We start from the raw sequence: 23,436 nt of genomic DNA on the forward strand, positions 1-23,436 counted from the left end.
TTTTATTGTTTATTGATTATTTTATTTATTGTGTTTTTCATTCAGCATCCTAAATGCAAGCCATGTACTTTACAAAGTACTATGTACTTTATTTTGTGCTCAACTGAAGAAATAGTGATCTATTATAATTTTCGAGGAAAAGTGGGTTGTATTGGACTAATAACTTGATCTCCAATGTACCTCCCTCTGAAGGGATTTTCAAGAGTAATTTTTCACAGAGGTTAGCATATCATCTTTGGATTATTTGCAAGACCATCCTTGAGTCATCCTTTAGAGATCACGTTGAGTTGGAGGGATAGAATATATCAAACACTTTTGGGGTTTACTAAATTAAACTATGTTAAATAGATTTCTTTATTGCATGACTTCTCAGAGCCTGTAATGAACCAATTAAATTGTAATCCCTCAGAGAAAAAAATGTTATATATAACAATTCACACACATTTATGACAGTGAACTATTTTTTTTAAACAATACCTTCTTAACGTGGCCAGAAGATTCAGATTTCAAAAGCAATCCAAAGTTGATATTTCACTAACTATACAAATAGTTTATTTGAATAACCTGAAGTCAGTCTAAGTGTCCTTATAATTTGTTTTAGCTATGACCAAGAAATGCCATGTCCTGTGCCACCAGCCAGGATGTATTTGCAACAAGGTGAACTAGAAGAGGAGGAAGATGAACGAGGCCCCACTCCTCCTGTGCGGGGAGCTGCTTCTTCTCCAGCTGCCGTGTCTTACAGCCATCAGTCCACTGCCACTTTGACCCCCTCTCCACAGGAAGAACTCCAGCCCATGTTACAGGATTGTCCAGAGGAGATCGGCCACATGCAGCACCAACCCGACAGGAGGTACGTTGCTACCAGTCTTTACTGACAAATCAGATAATTTCCACTCCTAAGTGGCATTTACAGAATGCTATTACATGAAGTAATTTTCAGGTCACATGGGGCTTTTTTCCAGTATCATCACACAGTATGCCTTGGTAATTAGCATATCAAGTAATATTGTTGATCAGAACATTAGATTAATTGATCCCAGTGAACTTGCAACCATAAAATAATGTGCCTTAATTCTCACCCACTTATGATAAACAGGTGGAGATCATGTAGTAAATATATGGGTTGCTAATCTTGTAACATTTTATTGATGATTTTGTATTTTAGTTTTCTTTATGCGTGGGCATATCACTTCTTTAGTCTGTGAAGAATAGATTTTTCTCCTTTTATTTTTTGTTTTTAATAACTTTTTTTTTTTTGGCTGCGTGGGGTCTTCCTTGCAGCGTGCAGGCTTCCCTCTAGTTGTGATGTGCGGGTTTTCTCTTATCTAGTTGTGGCGCGTGGGCTCCAGGGCACGTGGGCTCTGTAGTTTGTGGCACGCAGTCTCTCTAGTTGAGACGCACGAGCTCAGTAGTTGTGGCGCACAGGCTTAGTTGCCCCGAGGCATGTGGGATCTTAGAGCCCTCATCCCCTGCATTGGAAGGCGGATTCTTTAACACTGGACCACCAGGGAAGTCCCTCTCCTGTCTTTTAAAATTAAGTCTGCAGAATGATTTGTTCTTTCATAGCTGTAATGTTACAGAAGCATGAATTTGGTATATTCATTTTGTGTTGACTCAGGTACATGTATTTTGATTGAATGTTAGGTTGCAGTCCTTTTGTCCAAGCTACTTAGTAGTGTGTGTTTGTGTGTGTGTGTGCATGTGCGTTTCCTAGACTTTCTTTAACCTATATGTTCAGCATTGCTAACGAGTATATTTTTGTTTTGCACGAATCCTTCACTTGGCATTTCTACCACATAAAAGCTATTGCTGCATCATGTCAGCACTTCTCTCACTATTGATGATCTTGTTTGTACTATTTTATTGCCCTTGACACATTACATATATATTACTTTCTGTATTCCTAATATCATTTGAAACTGAGTATATTATTTGCCCCAGAAGATCTCCTTCAATATTCTTGAATGAATAACAAATTCTGGTTTATGCTGCTTGAATTCTGTAGGTTAAAATAGAATTTGCAGTGTTTAATTCTACGAGTAAGAGGTTATTGCCAAATTTAACTCATATACTCTCTAAAATGAAGGAAGCAGTTAAATTTTCTTCTGTGTGGCAAGGGGGAAGTTGGATTGCCAGACATTTAACTTTAGTATTATTAACTCATGGAACTTCAGGAAGATTGAGAATAAATAAGGCATCTCTTTTCCCTATTAAGGTCACAAGCATCTCTGCCACTCTTATTCGGAGAAAATGAGACGCTAATAGAGGCTGTTAGCTCTGAAATACCTCAACATTCTTTTCTCATTCTTTCAAATTACCTATTTCCTCACCATCCTCCTCTGTGTTACAAGTGGTACACCCAGTCTTCCTGGCCAGCTCTTCTTTTGTGTTCCTTATGTCACCCTCTTCACCTTTCTTGGTCACGATCAAAAAGCAACTTATCTATCTTGACTTTTCAGCCTCTTTCTCTTCATTCAATCCTTTCTCTTCACTGTTAACCCTACTGCTTTTTTGGGGGGAGTATAATTGCTTTACAGTGTTGTGTTAGTTTCTGCTGTACAATGCAGTGAATCAGCTATATGTATACATATATCCCCTCCCTCTTGGACCTCCCTCCCAGCGCCCCCCATCCCACCCATCTAGGTCATCACAGAGCACCGAGCTGAGCTTCCTGTGCTTTATAGCACGTTCCCACTAGCTATCTATTTACACATGGTAGTGTATATACCTTACTACTATTTAAACTTTCCTTAGCCTCCCCTTTCAGTCACCCTGCTCTTTTTCTCTCCTACTCTGTAGGATTCTCTTTTTTTTTTTTTTTTTTTTTTTTGCGATACGTGGGCCTCTCACTGTTGTGGCCTCTCCCGTTACGGAGCACAGGCTCCAGACGCGCAGGCTCAGCGGCCATGGCTCATGGGCCCAGCCGCTCCGCGGCATGCAGGATCCTCCCGGACCGGGGCATGAACCTGTGTCCCCGCATCTGCCTCAACCACTGCGCCACCAGGGAAGCCCTGTAGGATTCTTTAATCACTTCTACCTTCCTAATTCTTTTTCACACCTCAGCCCCCTGTATGCTGGCTTATACCATTTTGCTTCCATCAGGCTTCGGAAGGTAACCTCTTAATCGTCAGTCTAAAGGCTTCTCCGTCTTTATTACACTTATGCTTTCTGCAGTGATAACAATTTTCTGATTTCTTGTGAGAAGTAAATGAAATCGTGTATATAAAGTATCTAAAGCAGGATAAGTATTCAACAAATATTAGTTCCCTACTGTCCTCACCCTTATGCTGTCATCCTTACACTTGGTTCAAGTATTACTTATATTCTGATGGCTTTCGCATTGATTTCGCCAGCCCAGCCCTTTTTCTTGAGCGCTACCGTGATATTTTCAGGTGGACATCTCAGACTACACATGTCTGAAATCAAATTCTTTTTCTTTGCACTTGACCTTTCAAACTTGTTCCTTTTCCTCCTTTATTGGCTATCTTGTTTAGAATCATTAATCCTTATTTATTTGACCAACATATTAAAAATAAAAGAGCCAAGGGACTAGGCAAAAAACACAAAAAATTGGGATTTTGAAATCAGTGTAATTATCTTATAGTTTGATTTCTTCTGTTATCTTCCTACCATTCCCCAAAGTAAGTTATTCACCAAGCCCCTTCTTTTCTAACTCCAAAATATCTCTTGATTTTGTTCCTATGTTTCCATTCCTAGAATCCCAGAGCAGGCCCTCAGTCCCTGTCTCTTGAAATATTGCTACATCCTTGACCTGACCACCACTTTTCTCCTCTCTCCCCTTTTGTGTCCACTCTCCATATTATCTTACTTTACCCCCCAGTCTGGTAATGTTACTCCCCATTCAGAGTCAGCTCTTACCGTTTAGCCCAGTATTCAAAGCCTTTTACAATCCTTTTTCCTTTACTTACCTCTTCCCTCCCAACCCCTCCACACACCCTCTTTTCTAATTAGTCTGTTTGAAATTCCCTGTTGTCTTAAACTCACCAACAGCCTGTCAGCAATGCCACTCTCCGGCCCACGGAGGGCTAGCAGGAGGGGCAGGCCGCTCTTGCCTTTCATGACTGTCCCCAAAATCCTTAGCGCCCTCACTAAGCACATGCGTCTTGGCACATGTTGTTTCTTTGATTGCCTGATGAACACTTCTCATCTTTCCAAGTCCTGTTCAAATGCACCACCTGTGCAACTTTCTTCTTGTCGCCTGGCAAAAATCAACTAATCTTTCTCTTTACTCTTGACAGTGGCCTGTTCACAGCTCTGCTACCACGCTAATCAGGTTTTCATGTTGCATTAGCATTGGCTGTTTGCATCTGTTTCCCTATTTAAATTAAAAGCTCTTTGAGAGCAGAGCTCAAGTCCTACTCACGTCATTGAGTTCCACAAAGCCTTCTTCAGTAAGTATCTGATGAATGGAATCTGATACTAGAGGAGTTGACTGACTCCCTGCTGTTTTGGCGGGGGTGAACTCAAAGTGAAGAGGTATAATTGGGAGATGCATTGGGTGTTTGCCCTCAAAATCCTCTTTGACTACATTCAGCCTTTTTTTAAAAGGTATGACTTTCAGTCTATGAAGGTACACTATTAATAACACTGGGCACTAATATGAAGTACATGAAAGCCCATTAAACAAAAAACTATTACTGCTCTTTTATGCTGAAGGTATATTCTACATGTTTACCATAGAAATTTTTGAAAATACATAGAAACAAAATGAAAATACAAAAGTACCAATGATCTATGTTGTCAGAAATGGTCACCATTAAGAACTCAGGGGCTTCCCTGGTGGCGCAGTGGTTGAGAGTCTGCCTGCCGATGCAGGGGACTCGGGTTCGTGCCCTGGTCCGGGAAGATCCCACATGCCGCGGAGCGGCTGGGCCCGTGAGCCATGGCCGCTGAGCCTGTGCGTCCGGAGCCTGTGCTCCGCAACGGGAGAGGCCACAGCAGTGAGAGGCCCGCGTACGGCAAAACAAACAAACAAACAAAAAAAGAACTCAGTAAAGATCTTTTCTGTTCTTTGTCTCTACATGTACTCGCACTGCTTTGAATTTGTGATATGCCAATATAATTTTATAAGGTATTTTCTTCACTGAACAGTGAATTTTTCCATGCCAATTACAGTTCAGATACTCACGTTAAACAAATGTATACTGTAATTTATTTAAACAATTCCTTAATATTGGGCATTTAAGTCATGTCCACCTTTTTGATACTATATATAATGCTGTAATTCCCATCTCTAAGTCTTTGAGTCAAGCCTCTTCTCAAACCTTTAACCTATTTGGATGCCTACCCCATCAGTAGATGACTTCTGTTTCTCATCATCCTGCCACTCCCCTCATGATGCGCTCATTAAAGATAGGCAGGTATTTCTCTACAGATTTCATTCTAGGGAATCAGACCCTTATATCCAAGTACCTGTTCCTGCAGATTTTTACTGCTTGAATATCACTCAGAGCAATACATGTATCTCCAGCCATAAAGGCACTTCCCTACTTCCTACAGCCATTTTCTCTTGCCTGTATTGCTATAATGGTCCATAAGTGGTCTTTGTTGCCTTTAGCCTTGCCCTTTCTTCAATCTAATCTTCTTGCTGCAGACTGTGCAGAGGCATTTTCCTAAAATGCGACACTGATCAAGTCTCTCCATTGCTTAAAATCTCTCAATGACTTCTCATTTCCCTTAGAATAAAGGCAAGATTCCTTAATGTAGCAATCAAGGCCCTTTGTGACCTGACCACTGCATGCCTTCCTTTGCCTACCCATTGCCACTCCCCTCCTCCCTGTTCCTGTTGCCTTTACTCTAAGTTTCTTCCAGTTCCTGGAAGGACTAGTGCTCTTGATCTTGGGTGGCCTCAGCCTGCAGCAGCTTGAAGAAGGATTTCGGTTCCCCGGCCAGAGACCAAAGTCAGGCCGCAGCAGAGAGAACGCTGAATCCTAGACACTAGACCACCAGGGACCAGTGGCCAGTGGCAAGGCCAGGGACAAATACATTTCCACAAAGAGACAGAAAGTAGTGAAACAAGTAAAGTGTTTATTAGAGGGAAAAAGAGTACGTGTGAATAGGCACACACAGGCGGGCTCAGAGAGAGAGTTGCACCCTCGTGGTAGTTTGAATCTCTTACGTGGGGCATTTCTTCCGGGTTTCCCTTGGCCAATCATCTTGCTTTGCCTGGCTGTGAGTCAGTATTTGGTTTATTTCAGGGTCCTCCCATGTGTGCGTGCGCATCTCTTAGCCAAGATGGATTCCAGCGAAGAGGTCTGTGGGTAGGTTGACATTGCTTACTATGGGGTGGCGCCCCCCTGCATTTTTGTCCTTCAAGGAGCCTTTCTGTGTGTGTGTAGTCGGGAAGGTCTCCTTGACTTGGAGAATGAGGAATATGTGGTCTCTTTATCTCTCATCTGGGCAGGGCTCAGCTTCTCCTCCCTCCTGCTATTGTCTTCATCTTGGTATATCTGTCCACAGGGGACAAACTCCAGGCACTCAGCCTGGGGCCCATCTGTCTCCTGCCTCACTCTCAACCACTTTGAGGTCTTACCACTTGCCTTCTCATCTTCCTGGGACACCATTATCCCCTCTCTTTTTTTGGAGCTAACACTTACATATCCTTTAGATCCAAGATTAAATGGCAGATGCTCTCATTAGAATCTTTCCCTGATGTCCCAGCTCTGAGATTGAAGCCAATTCTATGTGTTCCCAGCGTGCCCTAGATATCTTCTGTCGTGGAGCTTTGTGAATACTGCATTACCATTGCGTATTTAATTAATTGTCTCCTCCGCTAGACTCTAAGTCCCTTCAGTCAAGGAACATATCTATTTTATTTAGCTGAATTTCTAGCATAGTCCCTAAGTTCCTGTTTCTATTGCTGCCTACAAATTACACTAAAACATAATCACCTAAAACCGTTTTGTTTTACTCACAACTCCATGAGTCAGGAATTCTGAAAGGATTCACCTGGGCAATTCATCGCCGACCCACATGGCTTCCTCTGCTCTTTGGGGCTGTGAGATCAACTTTGAAGTGAGTTTCTTCACTTACATGCCTGACGTTTCAGTGCTCCGTGACCTCTCTCTGGCTCCTTATGGAGTCTTATCCTCCAGGGGCTCTCCACCACAGCCCAGGCTTCTCATGACACGGCAATCTCAGCGGAGTGGCACTTCTTACGTGGCAGGGAAAGGAAGTTGCCAGGCCAGTTAAGAGCTACCCTCAGAACTGGCAGTCTCACTTCTGCCACGTTCTGTGGTCAGAGCAGTCACAGGGTCCACCCAGACTCAGGAACTTAGAACTAAACTCCTTCTCTCGATGGAGGGATAGCAGGTTCTCATCCCAGAAGAGCATTGTGGATGGAAGATATTGTTATGGACATCTTTGCAAAATACAGTCTGCCACGGACTGATACATAGTTAGCTTTATTAAGTATGAGTACCTTAAAATCGAATCCTTCCATGTCTTAAAGTATAAACGGTAAACCATTCCCTAAGCCATGTCCTTGTGATCCCTTTGGTCTCAGAACCTAAAAGTTCCTTCACCATAGTTAGTACACAGTAAAGAATGAATACATTTTTTACTTTTTTGGGGTTTTTTTTGTTTGTTTTTTTTGCGGTATTCGGGCCTCTCACTGTTGTGGTCTCTCCCGTTACGGAGCACAGGCTCCGGACGCGCAGGCTCAGCAGCCATGGCTCACGGGCCCAGCCGCTCCACGGCATGTGGGATCTTCCCAGACGGGGGCACGAACCCGTGTCCCCTGCATCGGCAGGCGGGCTCTCAACCACTGCGCCACCAGGGAAGCCCCGTTTTTTACTTTTATGTTTACTGATTAGGGGCATTATAAATAGTGTAATGTATATGAATAAGAAATTCCTGAGCTAAAACCATTATAACTTTGCAATATTTAACTAGATAAGTATTTCATACTTGCATTATTATGGATATTGCAGTTTGGGCATTCTCATTAGCTTCTGAGATATTCCATTTTTTGTCCAAAACTAGATAAACTAGATGACCAGCATAATAGGAATCTTCTCTCTTTTCAGACAATAACTATGAAAATAATAAAATTAAATGTATTTACATATACTGTTTTCAAAAGTGTCTGGTGCTATTGAGTTTACTGTAGTTGATATTTAGTGAAAAAAAATCTCTTGAAAAGTAAAAGTAAACTTTATGTATGGAACAGGAAATTTATAGATATTTTATTACCGTAGATGAACTGAGTATGATATAATTGGAAGGAAAAGAAAGAAGGCCAAGAAAAATTAAATATTTTGTCTGTTTACAAACCAGTTAATGGTTAATTACACAAAGTATTGAAACTATGCCAGTTTTAAAAAAAAATCTCAAAGGTATGTCTTTTCCCCCTTCCATCTTTTGCCTGGTAAATGCTATGTGGTAAACTATATAAATACCTGCTTTCATAAATCAATGGACTTTTTCCCTTCTTCTCTTGAACATGCTTATGAAGGCATCATTTTTGCAGGAGCCTAGAGTGTTGTGATTAGCAGCCATGTAGCTGTACATTATTTCAGAAGACATTGAAACCCCTCAGGGGGAAAAACTGAGAGGGTTGAGGTTCATTTGTGGCAAGTCCCACTTGAGTGCAGCATCTTGAAATAGCTTTTTGTTTTCAAATAGAGTATATTACATATTTCAAACCGTACAGGTTTATCACACGTTCCCTGGGCTTGCCTTGTTTACAGATGGCTTGAATAAATTTTTCTGTCTTTCCTCAGCATTTGTACAGGGTGGTAGTAGTTAAAAGCCAGCCCTCATTTAACATGAAGATGTTTCTGCTTCACAGAATGTGAATTATCCAAATACAACAAATACAACAATGCTAGCATCCTTTCATTGTGAAGTTGGCTGTCTTACATCCCTTCACTGATGGTCAAAATAGTCCCTTTTGTGCTAAAAAGTCTTACATGTATTTAAAAAAGAAGTTTCTTGTATTTTGGGTGTGCCTGCTGAGAAACACTGTAAATTGACTTTTAAGTATGGTATTTTATAACAATCCAAATTAAATAAAGGTTTTCATCCTGTGTGTGTAACACACTCCATATTGAAACAATTATCCATTTTAATCTCTTAAATAACTTCAGCTTTGGCATATTCTTCATGTTTCTTCTAGTGCCACACACAGATGCATTAGAAACGACCCAGAAATGAAAAATAACACATTATACTGAAGAACTGTGTATGTGTATATATATCACATATGTATATATATATGTGTGTATGTGTGTATATATGTGTGTGTAATAGCACCATTCTTAGAGGAAAGGCCATGGCCTTGGAAATGGAATGTGGGATTAAATTCTAAATTTGATACATACCAGTTGTAGGAACTTTGGCAAGGTCCTTAATTTCAATGTCCTCTGAATTTCAATCTCCTTATCTGTTAAAATAATAATAAAATAAGTACCCTGGAAAGTTGTTGAGAAAATTAAATGAGTTAACGTTGTAAAATACTTAGCTGCAAAGTAGGTGCTCAATAAATTAGTTAACTGTAGTATTTTAGTAATCATTCATTTTTAATGCTTTCCATTTGTGTTAATAAAACATGTTTATTGAAGTGCCTCAATTCATTGGGATAAAAAGCACAACACTTTTTTCTTCGAACAACTGCCATGCCACCCTAACCACTGTGCTACATTGAACTTCCGTTTCCCTCTCTATAGCAGGTCCCTAAGTTAGATCTTGACCAGATCCTATATGATTTTTTTTGTTTGTTTGCTTTCTTTTAGTTTAAGACCCGGTCCTGTTAATTTTAAAACCATAATCATGCATTTCCAGATTTTTTTGCAGATTGCACATGCCTGTGGCCATGGTGGCATGGAGTAATGGGTGTATTCTGTTTTTAATCACTTCCTTCCTCACTCTTCCTAGTGCATTCTCCCAAGCGCTAAGGCAAGGAAAAGGGCACATAAAAAGAGCAAAGTAGATGAGGATCCGGTCTTCTCCTTGGTTAGCCCAACTGACTGTTCTGTCTCATCTTGCTCTCTGAGTATCACAAGAATGGTGAGGGAAGGGGGCTGGCACCAACTTCCTCCACTGATGAAGGACTCAGTCCTGGACAGCATCGATAGGCATTTGTAGTCCTTGAACAATTTAGCCACATCTTCAGATGGACTACCAGTGAGTGGCATTCATGCCATATCTCTCCTAGCCTCCCAAGCCATAGGGTCACCAGATTACACTAGATCCTAATGTCACTTACCCTCCAACTCTAGTGCTCAGGTCGGCAGGCTTATTTGGAATCTATCCTCTTTACTTCTCAGGAGCACAGAATTTGATGAGGTGTTGTCATGACTCTTCCAAATGATATTCCCCTTATGTCATCTTTTTAACCTTGCTTAGAGAGCACTGGGACTGTTGAGCACATCACTAAGTAGTCCTCCAAGTGGAAATCACTATATGTGTCCCTTTTTTCAGGCACTTTCCTAATTAGGAGTTAATCTCTTGGCATTCTCCAGCCTTGGGAATAGCTTATTTCCACAAACCTTGCTTTCCACTAATGTCCGAAAGCTCTCTACCTTCTCAGTCATCTTATATTCACTGTGTGTGATGGTGTTGGAGGGTAGGAGGACTGCTTTTCACTGATGTTCCCCAGATCTGTGGAGAGATGGTTGAAACCAATTATTGGTAACTGTGAACTTAAATTGTAGGGTACTGCTTTATTTTGTCCTGAACTTTGGAACTTAACTTCCAGAGCATCAAGAAAAATACCTGTAAGCATTTTGTTAAACAGGTGGAATAATGGTAAAAGCAATATACTTGCAAATAGCTAATAATCTTTATAAGTAAGTAATTTGGAGAAAAACTGCTCTTGGCTCTTAGACCTTTTTAATAGACTAAAATCTAAAGGAAATTGTGTCATATGCTCAGTGCATAATTTTTTAATCCTATAAAATTCTGCTCTCTATAGTCAAAATGAATGAGTCCATTTGCTTACAATGGTGGGAGTGGCAATGAAGGAAAGGGAAAGGAACATGTTTATATGTTTATGGAGCAGCCTGTTTCAGGACTGATGTCTGCTGTCTTTGGTCATAATAAGCTGTCAGTAATATTCCATACACTTTAGGACAAATACATAGATGTCGATTTTGAAATAGGTATTACTTACCCCTGTTTTAACTGAACGTAATCCAAAAGATAAAACGTAAGGAGACTTATAGATAGATGAGTATATTTCTATTAAGCTTGAATCAAAAGGTAGCCCACCATACTTCAAAGTACCTCTGGGGCTTCCCTGGTGGCACAGTGGTTGAAAGTCCGCCTGCCGATGCAGGGGACACGGGTTCGTGCCCCGGCCCGGGAAGATCCCACATGTCGTGGAGCGGCTGGGCCCGTGAGCCATGGCCGCTGAGCCTGCGCGTCTGGAGCCTGTGCTCCGCAACGGGAGAGGCCACAACAGTGAGAGGCCTGCGTACTGCAAAAAAATTTTTTAAAAAGTACCTCTGGTTTTGAGGTAAATTTCTTACAACTCAGAATAAAACATACACATGCTCTGATTTACCATTGTTTTTCCTGAACAAATTATCTCCACGGAAGCAAAGACTTGTGAATTTCTTGGTTAATTTATGCTTTTGTGTCCTAAGTAATGAGCTAAGCCATACCTGTTTATTCATTTTCCTGCAGACGGCAGCCGGTGAGCCCTCCTCCACCTCCACGGCCGATTTCCCCACCCCATACTTATGGCTACATTTCAGGACCTCTTGTCTCAGATATGGATACAGATGCGCCAGAAGAGGAAGAAGACGAAGCCGACATGGAAGTAGCCAAGATGCAGACCAGAAGGCTTTTGTTACGCGGGCTTGAGCAGACCCCTGCCTCCAGTGTTGGGGACCTGGAGAGCTCTGTCACTGGGTCCATGATCAATGGCTGGGGCTCAGCCTCAGAGGAGGACAACATTTCCAGCGGACGCTCCAGTGTTAGTTCTTCTGATGGCTCCTTTTTCACCGATGCCGATTTTGCCCAGGCAGTGGCAGCAGCAGCAGAGTACGCTGGTCTGAAAGTGGCACGGCGCCAAATGCAGGATGCTGCTGGTAAGTCGTCCGCTTTTCTCCAAGCTGGGAAAGAAAATTCGATGTGCATTTGTCAGTTGCTGATTGGAGATCCATAATCGTATGTTGCTGATTATGGAGATCCATAATCTTATGTCCTATATGAAATGCAACTATTATTACTCTTTTTTTTTTTTTGGCTGCCTAAGGAAACCAAGGTCCAAGATGATGATGTAGCTTGCTTATACCCTTTTTCATAACAGGCTTTTTAAATCTTCTATTTTATTTTTATTTAATAAATCCTATGTAATGTGAGTGAAGCTACCTGAAAAGTCTTCATTTTTAAGATAGTCTTAGCAAATATATGTACAATTTCTTTTGGAATGTATATGGTCAGTTAAATGAGGTTTGTGTTATATGGTTTTTTTTAAGATGTAAAAAGTCACCAAAATAAAATTCATTGAGGTAGTTCTCTCATCCCATTTAATTAGAAAGTGTCTAGGAGAAATAGATAAATGTCCGGAGGGGACACTCAACCATTGGAAACTGGGCTGTTTCTCTTTAACCCCTATTCTCTTCATGCCCTCTCAATTAGAACACTCATTTAATTGAGAAGATATAAAGATGTTTGTACTATACACACATTTTCAAGCATAAGTATGTTCGATACTTAAAGTATACATTGTTAATCTAATAATTTGGAGAGCAAGTTAATCCAAACGCTTATGTATTTTTTCCATCTATTTTCCCTTTTCATTGCCAGTAGCCTGTTTTTAATTACTGTATATTCATTCTTATGTTTTAACCCATTCTTACTTATCTCCCACTCCCAACTCTGTTTAGAAAGTAAATAATATGAGAAAGAAAAAAATTTTAATTTAAATCATACATTTATCACATGATTTTCATTTCTGTATAATGGAATATGTACATATATACATTCATATACATGTTGAGTGTATATATATTTCTGGTAACCAAGAAAATATGAATAGAATAAAAATAATGTGGTCAAAAAGAGAGCTATTTCTGAGAAAGACTATCACAACAAATCAATAATTGCTATTTTGTTCTATTTTTCTTAGTTTAATAACTATCACATTGGTAGTTTTCCATGTTCTCTTCAGATATTGGATTGGTCATTATTTCTTATCAGTGTAGAATATATTCAGAGAAAATTTAACTCACATCATAAAGTTTTCTTTTCCTATATATTATTTATCAAGAATGTGTTGCAGGAAAAAAGAATGTCTAATATCTCTCAAACTATTATCATAGAATGCATACTTATTTCAGCCAGCCCTATACTTTATGATATTCAACCAAATTTCCTTTTTCTCTCCTAGTTGCTTCTGGGTATAATAAAATAAGTATGCAAACGTATCTATCGTTCCTAATAAATAAATAACATTTAACTTTATATATAGCTTTTGTTTCTCCTTATTTTTTAATCTTCTGTAAAAAAATAAATAAATAAGTGAAATTAAGCATCTCAAACTACTGCTTTCAGATTGCATTAAGCGTGTGTTTCAGTTCATTAAATCAACAAGACATAGAAATAATGTCGAAAATGCATCTGCGAACGACCTTATGCCTTAGGGTCTATGAGCAGTAGATGGCCTTATACAATAGAATGAGTAATGGGTTCAGTCTCAGCCCTAATTCTCTTTTCATGGATATGTAACTTTAATTGTAATAGTCTCCATCATAGCTAAAAAGAGTTTGGTTTAATATTTTATTGTACTGTAATTTAGTGGCTCTTCTGGTTTTCATTCGGTTCATAATTATAATGAACTAAACAGGCATTGGACTCTGCTTATTAAAGTGTTCTTTTCAGGAAAGGGTGCTGCTTATCATATGACTTGAAGTTAATATGAATGAATAATCCAATCACATTGCTTCTCACTTGGCTGCATTAATGTCTTTTACTTAATATGCTTCCGTTAGCACATTTAAATGTGTTGATTTTACTAGATGTGGCTTCTTCTGTTTATAGCCAAAACACATATTGTCTAGGTCTCTCTGAGGTTTCTTGTAGTACAACAGAAAGTTCTGGATTTGAATCTCTGGAATTTCAAGGAACCAAAATAACAAAGGTCAAGTGTAGGGCCAATAGATCTCCACTGCCATTATGGATTAAATATTTTGTGCTGTTGTAATATGTCTCTGTAAGAAAAAGCCAGAGAATTGGAGAGCACCACAGTGCACCATGTCTGATTAGCAGAGTCATTTATCACCTGTGAATATTGTCCCTCTAAAATCAAATAACCGAAAACAACTACCTATACCATCACCAAAAAATATAAAAGTCTCTGGAGGGGGTCACTTTAAATATCCATAACCAGCAAATAAATATCTTGTGAGAGAAAAGGGGTGTGAGTAATTTTTGGCAGGTCTGAATACGTGAGCTAGCTTAATTCCAGGCCACCTTAAGAGAAAATATCTGAGAATGTATTAAGATACTAGGAATCTGTCTTCAAAGAATAGCACAAACATATTTAATTAAAATAAGGGATGTATTTTGTACTGTTCATTCTTAGAATATGAATTTCTTAAGGGCCCCGGCTATTCCTTTTGAGAAAGCAACAGACATTGGATATATTATGTAAAAATTTAATTAACATTTTTGTTTAATCATAACACTTTAGTGAAGGTAGATGCAACAGTCAAAATGTTTTTCTTTAATAAATAGGTATCAGAATAAAGGTATCATGGTTAAAAAAAAAGAGCCTGAAAATGCTTTTAGGGTATTTTTTCCAGTAGGGTATTTTAGGGTATTCTCAAGCAGAATAAGAAGAATCCTATTGTTTACTAGAATAGTTTATTTAAGCTTTTTTTTTAAATTAGGGATGTTTATAGTTTTAGTGTTTTATTTTGATTATTAGTGTTAAATTAAACTTTATTGGTGAGTTTGGCTCTGATATTTTTCCTCAGGCCGCCGACATTTTCATGCATCCCAGTGTCCTAGACCCACCAGTCCTGTTTCCACAGACAGCAACATGAGTGCTGCGGTAGTACAGAAGGCCAGACCAGCCAAGAAACAAAAACACCAGCCAGGACATCTGCGCAGAGAAGCCTACACAGATGGTAAGTCCATTGAAACGGATGGAAACATCTATGAATCTCTCCTCTTTACCCTGGCTCTCCAGGACTTGAAAATGCATCCACTGACATTAGAAATTACATTAAAAATTCATTAAACAGTAAGCCTCATATTACTTATAGGAATGATTGACTTCCATATCTTGTCAGGCATCTCAAGTCCCTGAAGTTTTCTAGTAAGTAGGTTATTTCAGAAAGTAAAACAATGTATAATACTTTTAATATTCTTAAAAGGTTATTATATAGTCTTAAACAAATAGACATTATTGTAGTTGAAGTCATGGCATAGGGTTAACCTTCACCACATTCACTGATAACTCTTCCGAAATGTCCTCACTTTTTTTCCTGGTGAATTTTGCATTCAAATAGAAGACAATAAGCTCATTTGAACATAAATTCTAACTATAGTGATGATATGAACAGTTAGTCTGTGCCCCAAAATGCAAATCGAATCATCTTCCTTCATGCCTTCACATACAGTATCCATTCTCACTGAAGAAGTAAGGCTTGTATTCTCCAGGGAGCACAGGAGAATACCGCAAACATTGTGATGTTGTCTAGAGAAAGCCTTTAATGAAAGTGCCTCAGGTGGCCCGGCATTTATTAAACTGCCACCTTCTCGTTTTATAAAACAACCCCAAGGGCTTTGTTGGAAATTCACATAAGATAAATTCTCTCAGACTCACCCATCTTGTCAAGTTTGCTGAATCTGCTAAAGGGTTGGGGGGAGAAGATTGTCACAGGCGCTGTTCCCCAACCTGATAGAACCTTCATTACCAGTCAGCAATGTTTCGCAAAGGGCATCATTTTCCATTACCATATGAAAGACCAATGTTATAGATCCTTATCCAAGGTTACAAGGAAGGTTTTCTGAGGCACTTCTCTGATTCCTGCCATTTGACAGAAAAAATTTAATACAAAGCTCACAGCATGATGAGCACAAGTAATTTTGCAATGAGTGGCTGTCCATGCTATTATCTATACTTTATTCGGAGTATTTTCTCTCACTAGCATCTATCTGATATTAGACTACATTAAATACTGGCATGACACAGCGCACCTGGGCCTCCTGGATCCTGCCCAGGACTCTTGTCAGCGAAACTGAGCTGTCAGAATATCATCCGGTTTTGAAGGGTTATTATAGTGGCTTTGTGCATGTTTCCCTCTGTGAAGGGACAAACACTAGGTGTAAATCCCCAAACTCTATTGGCAGTTTTACATTTATGGGATCCCTATAATGGCATCTTACAAGTTTTATAGCTCTTCTATCAGTTTTTATTATCTAGAAGAGAGTGCTCCTAAGAGAAAACTGGTCAAACATCAAACCTTGATGTAAATACATCTAGGTTGAATACATCAGGGAAAAAACCTAGCCTAAAGGTTTGTGTAGCTCTTTCTACCTCTTATTTATACTTGTTTCAAGGGGCTTCTGGCATTGAGTGATGCTTTTTAAAATGCTTTAAAACTAACACGGTATTGTGAAGCAATTATACTCCAATAAAAAAAATGCTTTAAATAATGTAAACATGCCAGTTAAAGGGCATAGTGTTGCAGTTACAAATTACACTGTGCTTGAAAATTGTGATCTATATTTATTGCCCCACGTTCTGTAGTACTTATTTCAGTGTGTTTAATAATTAAATATAAATTGTAACTAATCCCTGAATAACAGCTATTAAATTGAATGATGAAGCAACCAAGTTATTTTTTAAGTTAATTTCAGAAATACCAAAGAAATATGTTAAAATATTTGAAAGCGAAAAAGTTAATAAGAAATATTATTTAAATTTCTAAATGTTCATTTCACAAGTGATTATGCAGAGTAGTCATAATATATACCACAATGTAGAAGCCAGTAATTATTTTCTCTAAGTCACAGAAATAGACAAAATTGAGATACAACTAAAGCTGTTTTTTAAATACTAGCTTTACCTTCCTTTTAGCATTTTGATAACCAACTGTCTTTTAGTTATGTTTACTGTACTAACAAGTCTTGAATATAATTCTGGATGCTTTCTGATTTGGTAACGAAAAAAATAACAAAGCTATGTGTTATTTTATACATTTCCATAATGCATATTGATGAACCAAAATCATTTAAATGCAGATACTTCTTAATGCACCCAATAAAAGAAATGCACATACTCTTGATAGTACTGATTATAGCATGGAAACAAACATCATTTTATCAGAAATCACTTTCTCATTTTTTGAAAAAAATATTTACAGTTCATTCATGAAGAAACTCAATTGCAGATACAATTTGTACAGTTATTAAAGAAAGAGAGAGAGGGAAGGGAAAGAAAGAATTTAAAGAGCTGCGAATTGTGAAAATGAGAATTAAATATATTAGTAAGACCTGGAGGGTTCTTTCGTTTTTGCTTTTTATGATTAAAATACATCAACTGTGATGGATGAGTTTGATTATTGTCAATAGACTTCTTACGTGAGCTATTTTCAGCCTATGGTATGTCAGTCGAGTGTGCAGCATCTTTACTTTGTCAATTTTGTTCAAATTATCAGTTTCCTTTGCAGAATTTTTGTAAATTCTATAAGGAGAGATAAAGAGTGGCTGGGTCTCAAATGATAAAGAGTAATTTGTGATGATCCTTGTCAGTCAGCTCTGATTAGTTTTCTAGGGCTGTCCTAAGAAAGTACCAGAAACTAGGTGACTTAAACAACAGAAATTTATTTCCTCACAGTTCTGGTGGCTAAAAGTCCAAGATCACAGTGTAGGCAGGGTTGGTTTCTTCTGAAGCCTCTCTTCTTGGCTTGTAGATGACCACCTTCTCCCTGTGTCTTCACTTGGTCTTCCCTCAGTGAATGTATGTGCCCTCTTCTTACAAGGACACCAGTCAGGTTAGATTAGGGCCTAACCTAAGGACCTCATTTTAATTTAGTTACCTCTTTAAAGACCCTGTCATCAAATACAAGTCACATTCTGAGGCACTGGGGATGAGGACTTCAACATGTGAATTTCGGAGGGGACACAATTCAGCCCATAACAGCCCACAAGCCCCTCTTCCATGGCACTGTGCCATACCTTGTTTGCAGGTAAATGCTGGGTCTCACAAACACTCGGAGTACTCATTGCAAAGCAGAAGGCTGCATGCTATTGACACACTGACAGGCAGAATCCAACTCTTTATTTATTTCATATTTGCCGCTTCCAAGTTGAACCCAGATGAAGGGTAGGATTAAAATATATGAATATTTATCAGTCAGACTTTTATCGAGTTAAAGCCAAGCATAAGTGCATTTCTAGGATCTTCTAATTGATTCTTTCCACCGCTTTTCAACCCCTTCTGAAGCATTTACATACTTGATTTAAAAACCAAATCTACATTATTTCTCCAGCCCTACTTTTCATAAATTATAAATTCACCACCCTCTTTGGAATGATGCTGTTTTGACTTGATATATCATTAATTACAAGGTCTGGGAATTTAAGTAGTTAAGTAAATAGAGTGCTGGATCTCCATAGTGAGTTAACGCCGGCAGAATTGTCTCCATGTGTATGTTCTTACGTATTACTTTACATGCATTATATTGGTATTTAGACAGTCTTGTATAAAGAATGGTGTTTATATGATTGTATAAAGAAAGAGTCTATACATATATATGAGTTCCATAATCCCATTTGTTAAACCCAATTTTAGCTATTAGGGGTATGAACTGGATGAAAGTACTATTTATCACTTTATGAAATATAGAATTGTTTATACTATGATAATCCCTGATTTGACTCAGGGATTTTACAATACCTAAAAAAGAATTTATTTGGTAATCTGTTTATATTAAGAAATTATGCCCACCAGCATTCCCCTCTGTCACTTATATACAGTGGCAATTATATGCAGGAAGTTAGAACTCTTAGAAATATCATTGGATTCTCTTCTCTTTTTCTACCTGTATTATAGATACAGGTGTATCTATATACCTATATAGAGCATCCAGTAATAGATTTTGTCTCGAGAGTTATAGATTCCCAAGGCTTTGTATGATCTTATGATAGTGATAGTCATCAGCTTTGCGATCCAATAAGCCCAGACATTTTATGATTTGATGATAGTGGCAGTCATCAGCTTCCTGATAAGCTGTGTTTGCAATCAGTTTGAGTTTGTAGCAAGCAGATAGTGCAGAAATGAGCCTGCAGTCACTCATTCGCTCTGCTTCCAGGTATGTTCTGAATTAGGCTTTTCTCCTCGCATTGTCAGTCCCAGGCTAAGTCTGAACTTAGAACAGCTCAGCCTTGGGCCTCTTGGCTTTAAGCCACTCACTACAATCTGTCTTCTAACTCTTTGGTTGTTTTCAATAAACAAGCAGCAGATGAGGGAGAATATCATGATAGTACTTTTTTTTTTTTTTTTTTTTTGCGTTACGTGGGCCTCTCACTGTTGTGGCCTCTCCCTCTGCGGAGCACAGGCTCCAGACGCGCAGGCCCAGCACCCATGGCTCGCGGGCCCAGCCGGTCCGCGGCATGCGGGATCCTCCCAGACCGGGGCACGAACCCGTGTCCCCTGCATCGGCAGGCGGACTCCCAACCACTGCGCCACCAGGGAAGCCCAAGTACTTTTTTTTAAGTGTTGTTTTAAAACAAATTGTTAAAGTCGTAAAGGAGGAAAATCAACACTAGTGACAACAGCAATTTATGTTGTAAGACAAAAAAATCTTTTGATTTTCCCAGATTCTTGGGAAAATTAATGCTATGGACTGTACTTTGGCCCCCATTTTATTTTTATTATTATTTAAAAAATTTTTTTGTGGTACGCGGCCCTCTGACTGCTGCGGCCTCTCCCATTGCGGGGCACAGGCTCTGGACGCGCAGGCTCAGCGGCCATGGCTCACGGGCCCAGCCGCTCCGTGGCACCTGGGATCTTCCCGGACCGGGGCACGAACCCGTGTCCCCTGCATCGGCAGGCAGACTCTCAACCACTGTGCCACCAGGGAAGCCCATGGCCCCCATTTTAGATAAAAAGTATTGAGGCCGTTTACATGAAAAGGAGAACGTGGTGAGCTGTGAGAACTAACAACAACAACAACAAAATGCAAGTTACAGTCTGACCACTTTTAATAATGGAGTCCTAAGTAAAACAGCTGGTAGTAAGATGGTACCTCAAGCTTTCTGCTTTCAAAAACCAATACAACAAATTCTAATGCCTTAGTTATATAGCACATAAGGTCAAAAGAAAATTAGTTTTTAAAAATTCGTATCTACTTAAGGAACAAAAGAAAAGGATTAATTATTTTTTTAAAAAATACAAGAATGAGAAATACTAGATTAAAACTGATGCTTCCTAGAACCCTTAATTTGCTATTATATTAAGAACTTTCAAGGCACAATTTTAATATTCAAGAGTTTATTATGCTGTTATATGTAAATGATAGTCAGTGGACCATTGCTAATAATAGTAAAATATCTGGAAATAACCTAAATATTCCTCTGTAGGGATTGATATGAATAATGATATATTCATAAAACAGAACATTATACAAACTTTTCATAAAAAGAGGTAATTATATGTACACATATGAAAATGTATACAACTACACAGGTGAAAAAAGTGCAATCCCTTTTATGTTACTAAGAAAGAAAGACTGTCACATTCTGATAGGCAGACAGCCACTCTACGCAATCCCAGATGTGGCCATTTTACATAGTTCCTAATGTGAATGGTGTTCCCTGGAGTTTTGCAACTTGGCAGCCCTGCTTTAGATGCATAAATAATTTCTGGAATGATCTATAAAAACCTATTCAAACTGATTACCTCTGCACCAATACTGAGGATTGGAAATGAAGGTAGGGAGGTATAAAGGATTGTATTTCCTAGTCTTTATGTACTTTTGAATTTTTACCATGTGAGTGTATATTTTTTGTGGAAAATCTTAATGTTAAGTTTGTAATAACTAAGCATTTAATACATGTTCTGTACATGTTTTAGTTGACTTATTCTATCACACAGACATTTCTCTGCAAATATGGAAACATTACCATTTCTAAAGTCATGATGAAAAAAACTACGCTGATAATTCGCAAACCTCTGTGTCTCTGGTTTTGACCTCCCTTGAAATTCAGATTTTATGTACAACAACCTGCTGGACATCTCTATCTGGATACTTCAAAAGCTCCTCCTATTTACTTTTCTAGAATGGAACTCACGTTCTTCCCTTGCAAACCATCTCTTCCTCACCCCTATATTCCTCATCTTCAGAGATGTTTCTCTCATTCCTCTAGTCAACTATGGCAAAAATCCTAAAAGTAATCTAATGGATAGTCTTCCCCTACTATATTCAATTGATCATTAAATAATACTGATTTTTCTTCCTTTTACTTTCTCAAACATATCTACTCTCCATCTGAACAGGCAACAATACAATTCTATCTCCTATCATTAGTTACTGAGCTATTAAAATAACTTCTTGGCCTCCTGGATTCAAGACTTTCCTTTTAATCCATCCTCCAGACTACACCGGAACAGCCTAAAACTAGAAGCTATTCATATTCTTCTATTAACTTTCCAGCTATTACTAGGTTATTTACTTCTTTTCCCTGGAGTATGTACATAGGAGTCATTTTTAAAAAATAACACCACTTAAAGGAAATGAATTTTCTAGAAATCAAATTTTACGCCTACTTTTATCTTTAAGTATGTCTATAATAGAAGTTGAATTATATATAATATCCAATTATGTGTAATATATTAATATATAATTATAGATATAGATTAAATTAGATTTATACTAGTGATCATCTTGTTTAAAATCTGTGGGTGCATATACAAAGTGGAGAGATCCCATCAGTGAATGGTAGATTGTGAACATGCGATAGAATGAAATAGTAGTATAAACAACAGTGAACCAAAAATTAAGAATTTGGGGGCGTTAGTCCTGATTCTGATCATAATTACCTTTAAGCTTGGAAAATAACTTAAGATCTATGTGTTTGAGTTTCCCTATCTACAAAATGAGAAAGGATTCAGGGTGGATTAGGGATGGCAAATAGGTCTCAACTCAAGTGCCAGCCTCAGTCAATTTGAAGTGATTGCCTCAAGCGTAAGGGTATCCATCTGGAATCAGCAACATCACGCTGAAATCAATTGGGAAAATCTGCCGTGGTTGCAGTAGAGAAAGTTATGGCATACATAACTACCACCATGGTAGCCATCCCAAGACCAGATAACCTCTAAGTCCCAGCTCTATGATTCAATATTCCTGTGCTAGATAAAAATGAGAGTACATTAAAATTGTTGGTCATCTTATTCCTTGGTTGCCTTCAGTTGTTCCAGTTCATTTAAGATATATTATCTCACAGTTGAATGTGACTCTAATGGCAATGCTAATGTTGACAACTTTATAAGTGGCAAACTTTTACAGTATATTAAATATTTCTTTTTAGATCTTCCACCTCCTCCTGTGCCACCTCCTGCTATAAAGTCACCCACTGCCCAATCCAAGGCACAGCTGGAGGTACGACCTGTAATGGTGCCAAAACTCCCTTCCATAGAAACGAGAACAGACAGATCATCAGAGAGAAAAGGAGGCAGTTACAAGGGGAGAGAAGTATTGGATGGAAGACAAGTTGCTGAAATGCGACCAAATCCAGGTGACCCCAGAGAAGCACAGGAACAGCAAAATGATGGGAAAGGACGAGGAAACAAGGCAGCAAAACGAGACCTTCCACCAGCAAAGACTCATCTCATCCAAGGTACTGATTTAGTCAAGCAGCCAATAAATATAGATTGAACGTGTTTGCGTGGTACTCTGCTAGGTTCTTTAGGATCCTGTGCAAAGTGTGAGATTTAGAAATTTGCTCTCTGTTGGAGGAGACAGGCATGCTCCCAGATAATTTGAATACAGTTAATTCTAATACATGACATATGCAAGTCTTCCTTGGAGAGGTGCCAACTGAGTTGAATTTTAAAGGAAAGCATGATTTCCACAAGTTAAACAGGGAGAAGGGGATATCTGGCAAAGGAAATAAGTGGTGAAAAAATATGAAAGTGGGAAAATGAATGTTTGGTGAATACTTATTTACAGTTTGGCTGGAGAATTAGATACTTGGGGCCAGGGACAAATGGTAAAAGATACAACTAGAAAGGTGGTTTAGCCTGACTGGGAAGGCAGGGAATACTATTCTGAAGAGTCTGGGATTTATGATATGGGCAGTGATGAGCCAGCCAAAAATCTGATCAAGAAATTACATAATCAGATTTGTGTTTTAAAAAAATAACTGACAGCACTCTACAGTGAAGGAAGAGTCGGGAATTGGGTAGCTGAAAGTATCAGAACATTGCAAAATAATCTAGGTATAAAATATGAA

The 23,436-nt window shown here is 38.7% G+C and overlaps 1 protein-coding gene across 1 annotated transcript in view; it reads left to right on the forward strand.

Moving 5' to 3' along the window:
* The window catches only part of ROBO1 (roundabout guidance receptor 1), a 74,527-nt gene that overhangs the window by 41,826 nt on the left and 9,265 nt on the right, over positions 1-23,436 (forward strand). The window contains exons 16-19 of the mRNA XM_060150751.1: positions 602-850; positions 11,650-12,056; positions 14,949-15,101; positions 22,513-22,821. Of these exons, the coding sequence (XP_060006734.1) occupies positions 602-850; positions 11,650-12,056; positions 14,949-15,101; positions 22,513-22,821 (1,118 nt within the window). The remainder of the gene's footprint in view (positions 1-601; positions 851-11,649; positions 12,057-14,948; positions 15,102-22,512; positions 22,822-23,436) is intronic.

The sequence above is a fragment of the Lagenorhynchus albirostris genome, chromosome 5 (genome assembly GCF_949774975.1).
Source record: "Lagenorhynchus albirostris chromosome 5, mLagAlb1.1, whole genome shotgun sequence".
NCBI lineage: Eukaryota > Metazoa > Chordata > Mammalia > Artiodactyla > Delphinidae > Lagenorhynchus > Lagenorhynchus albirostris.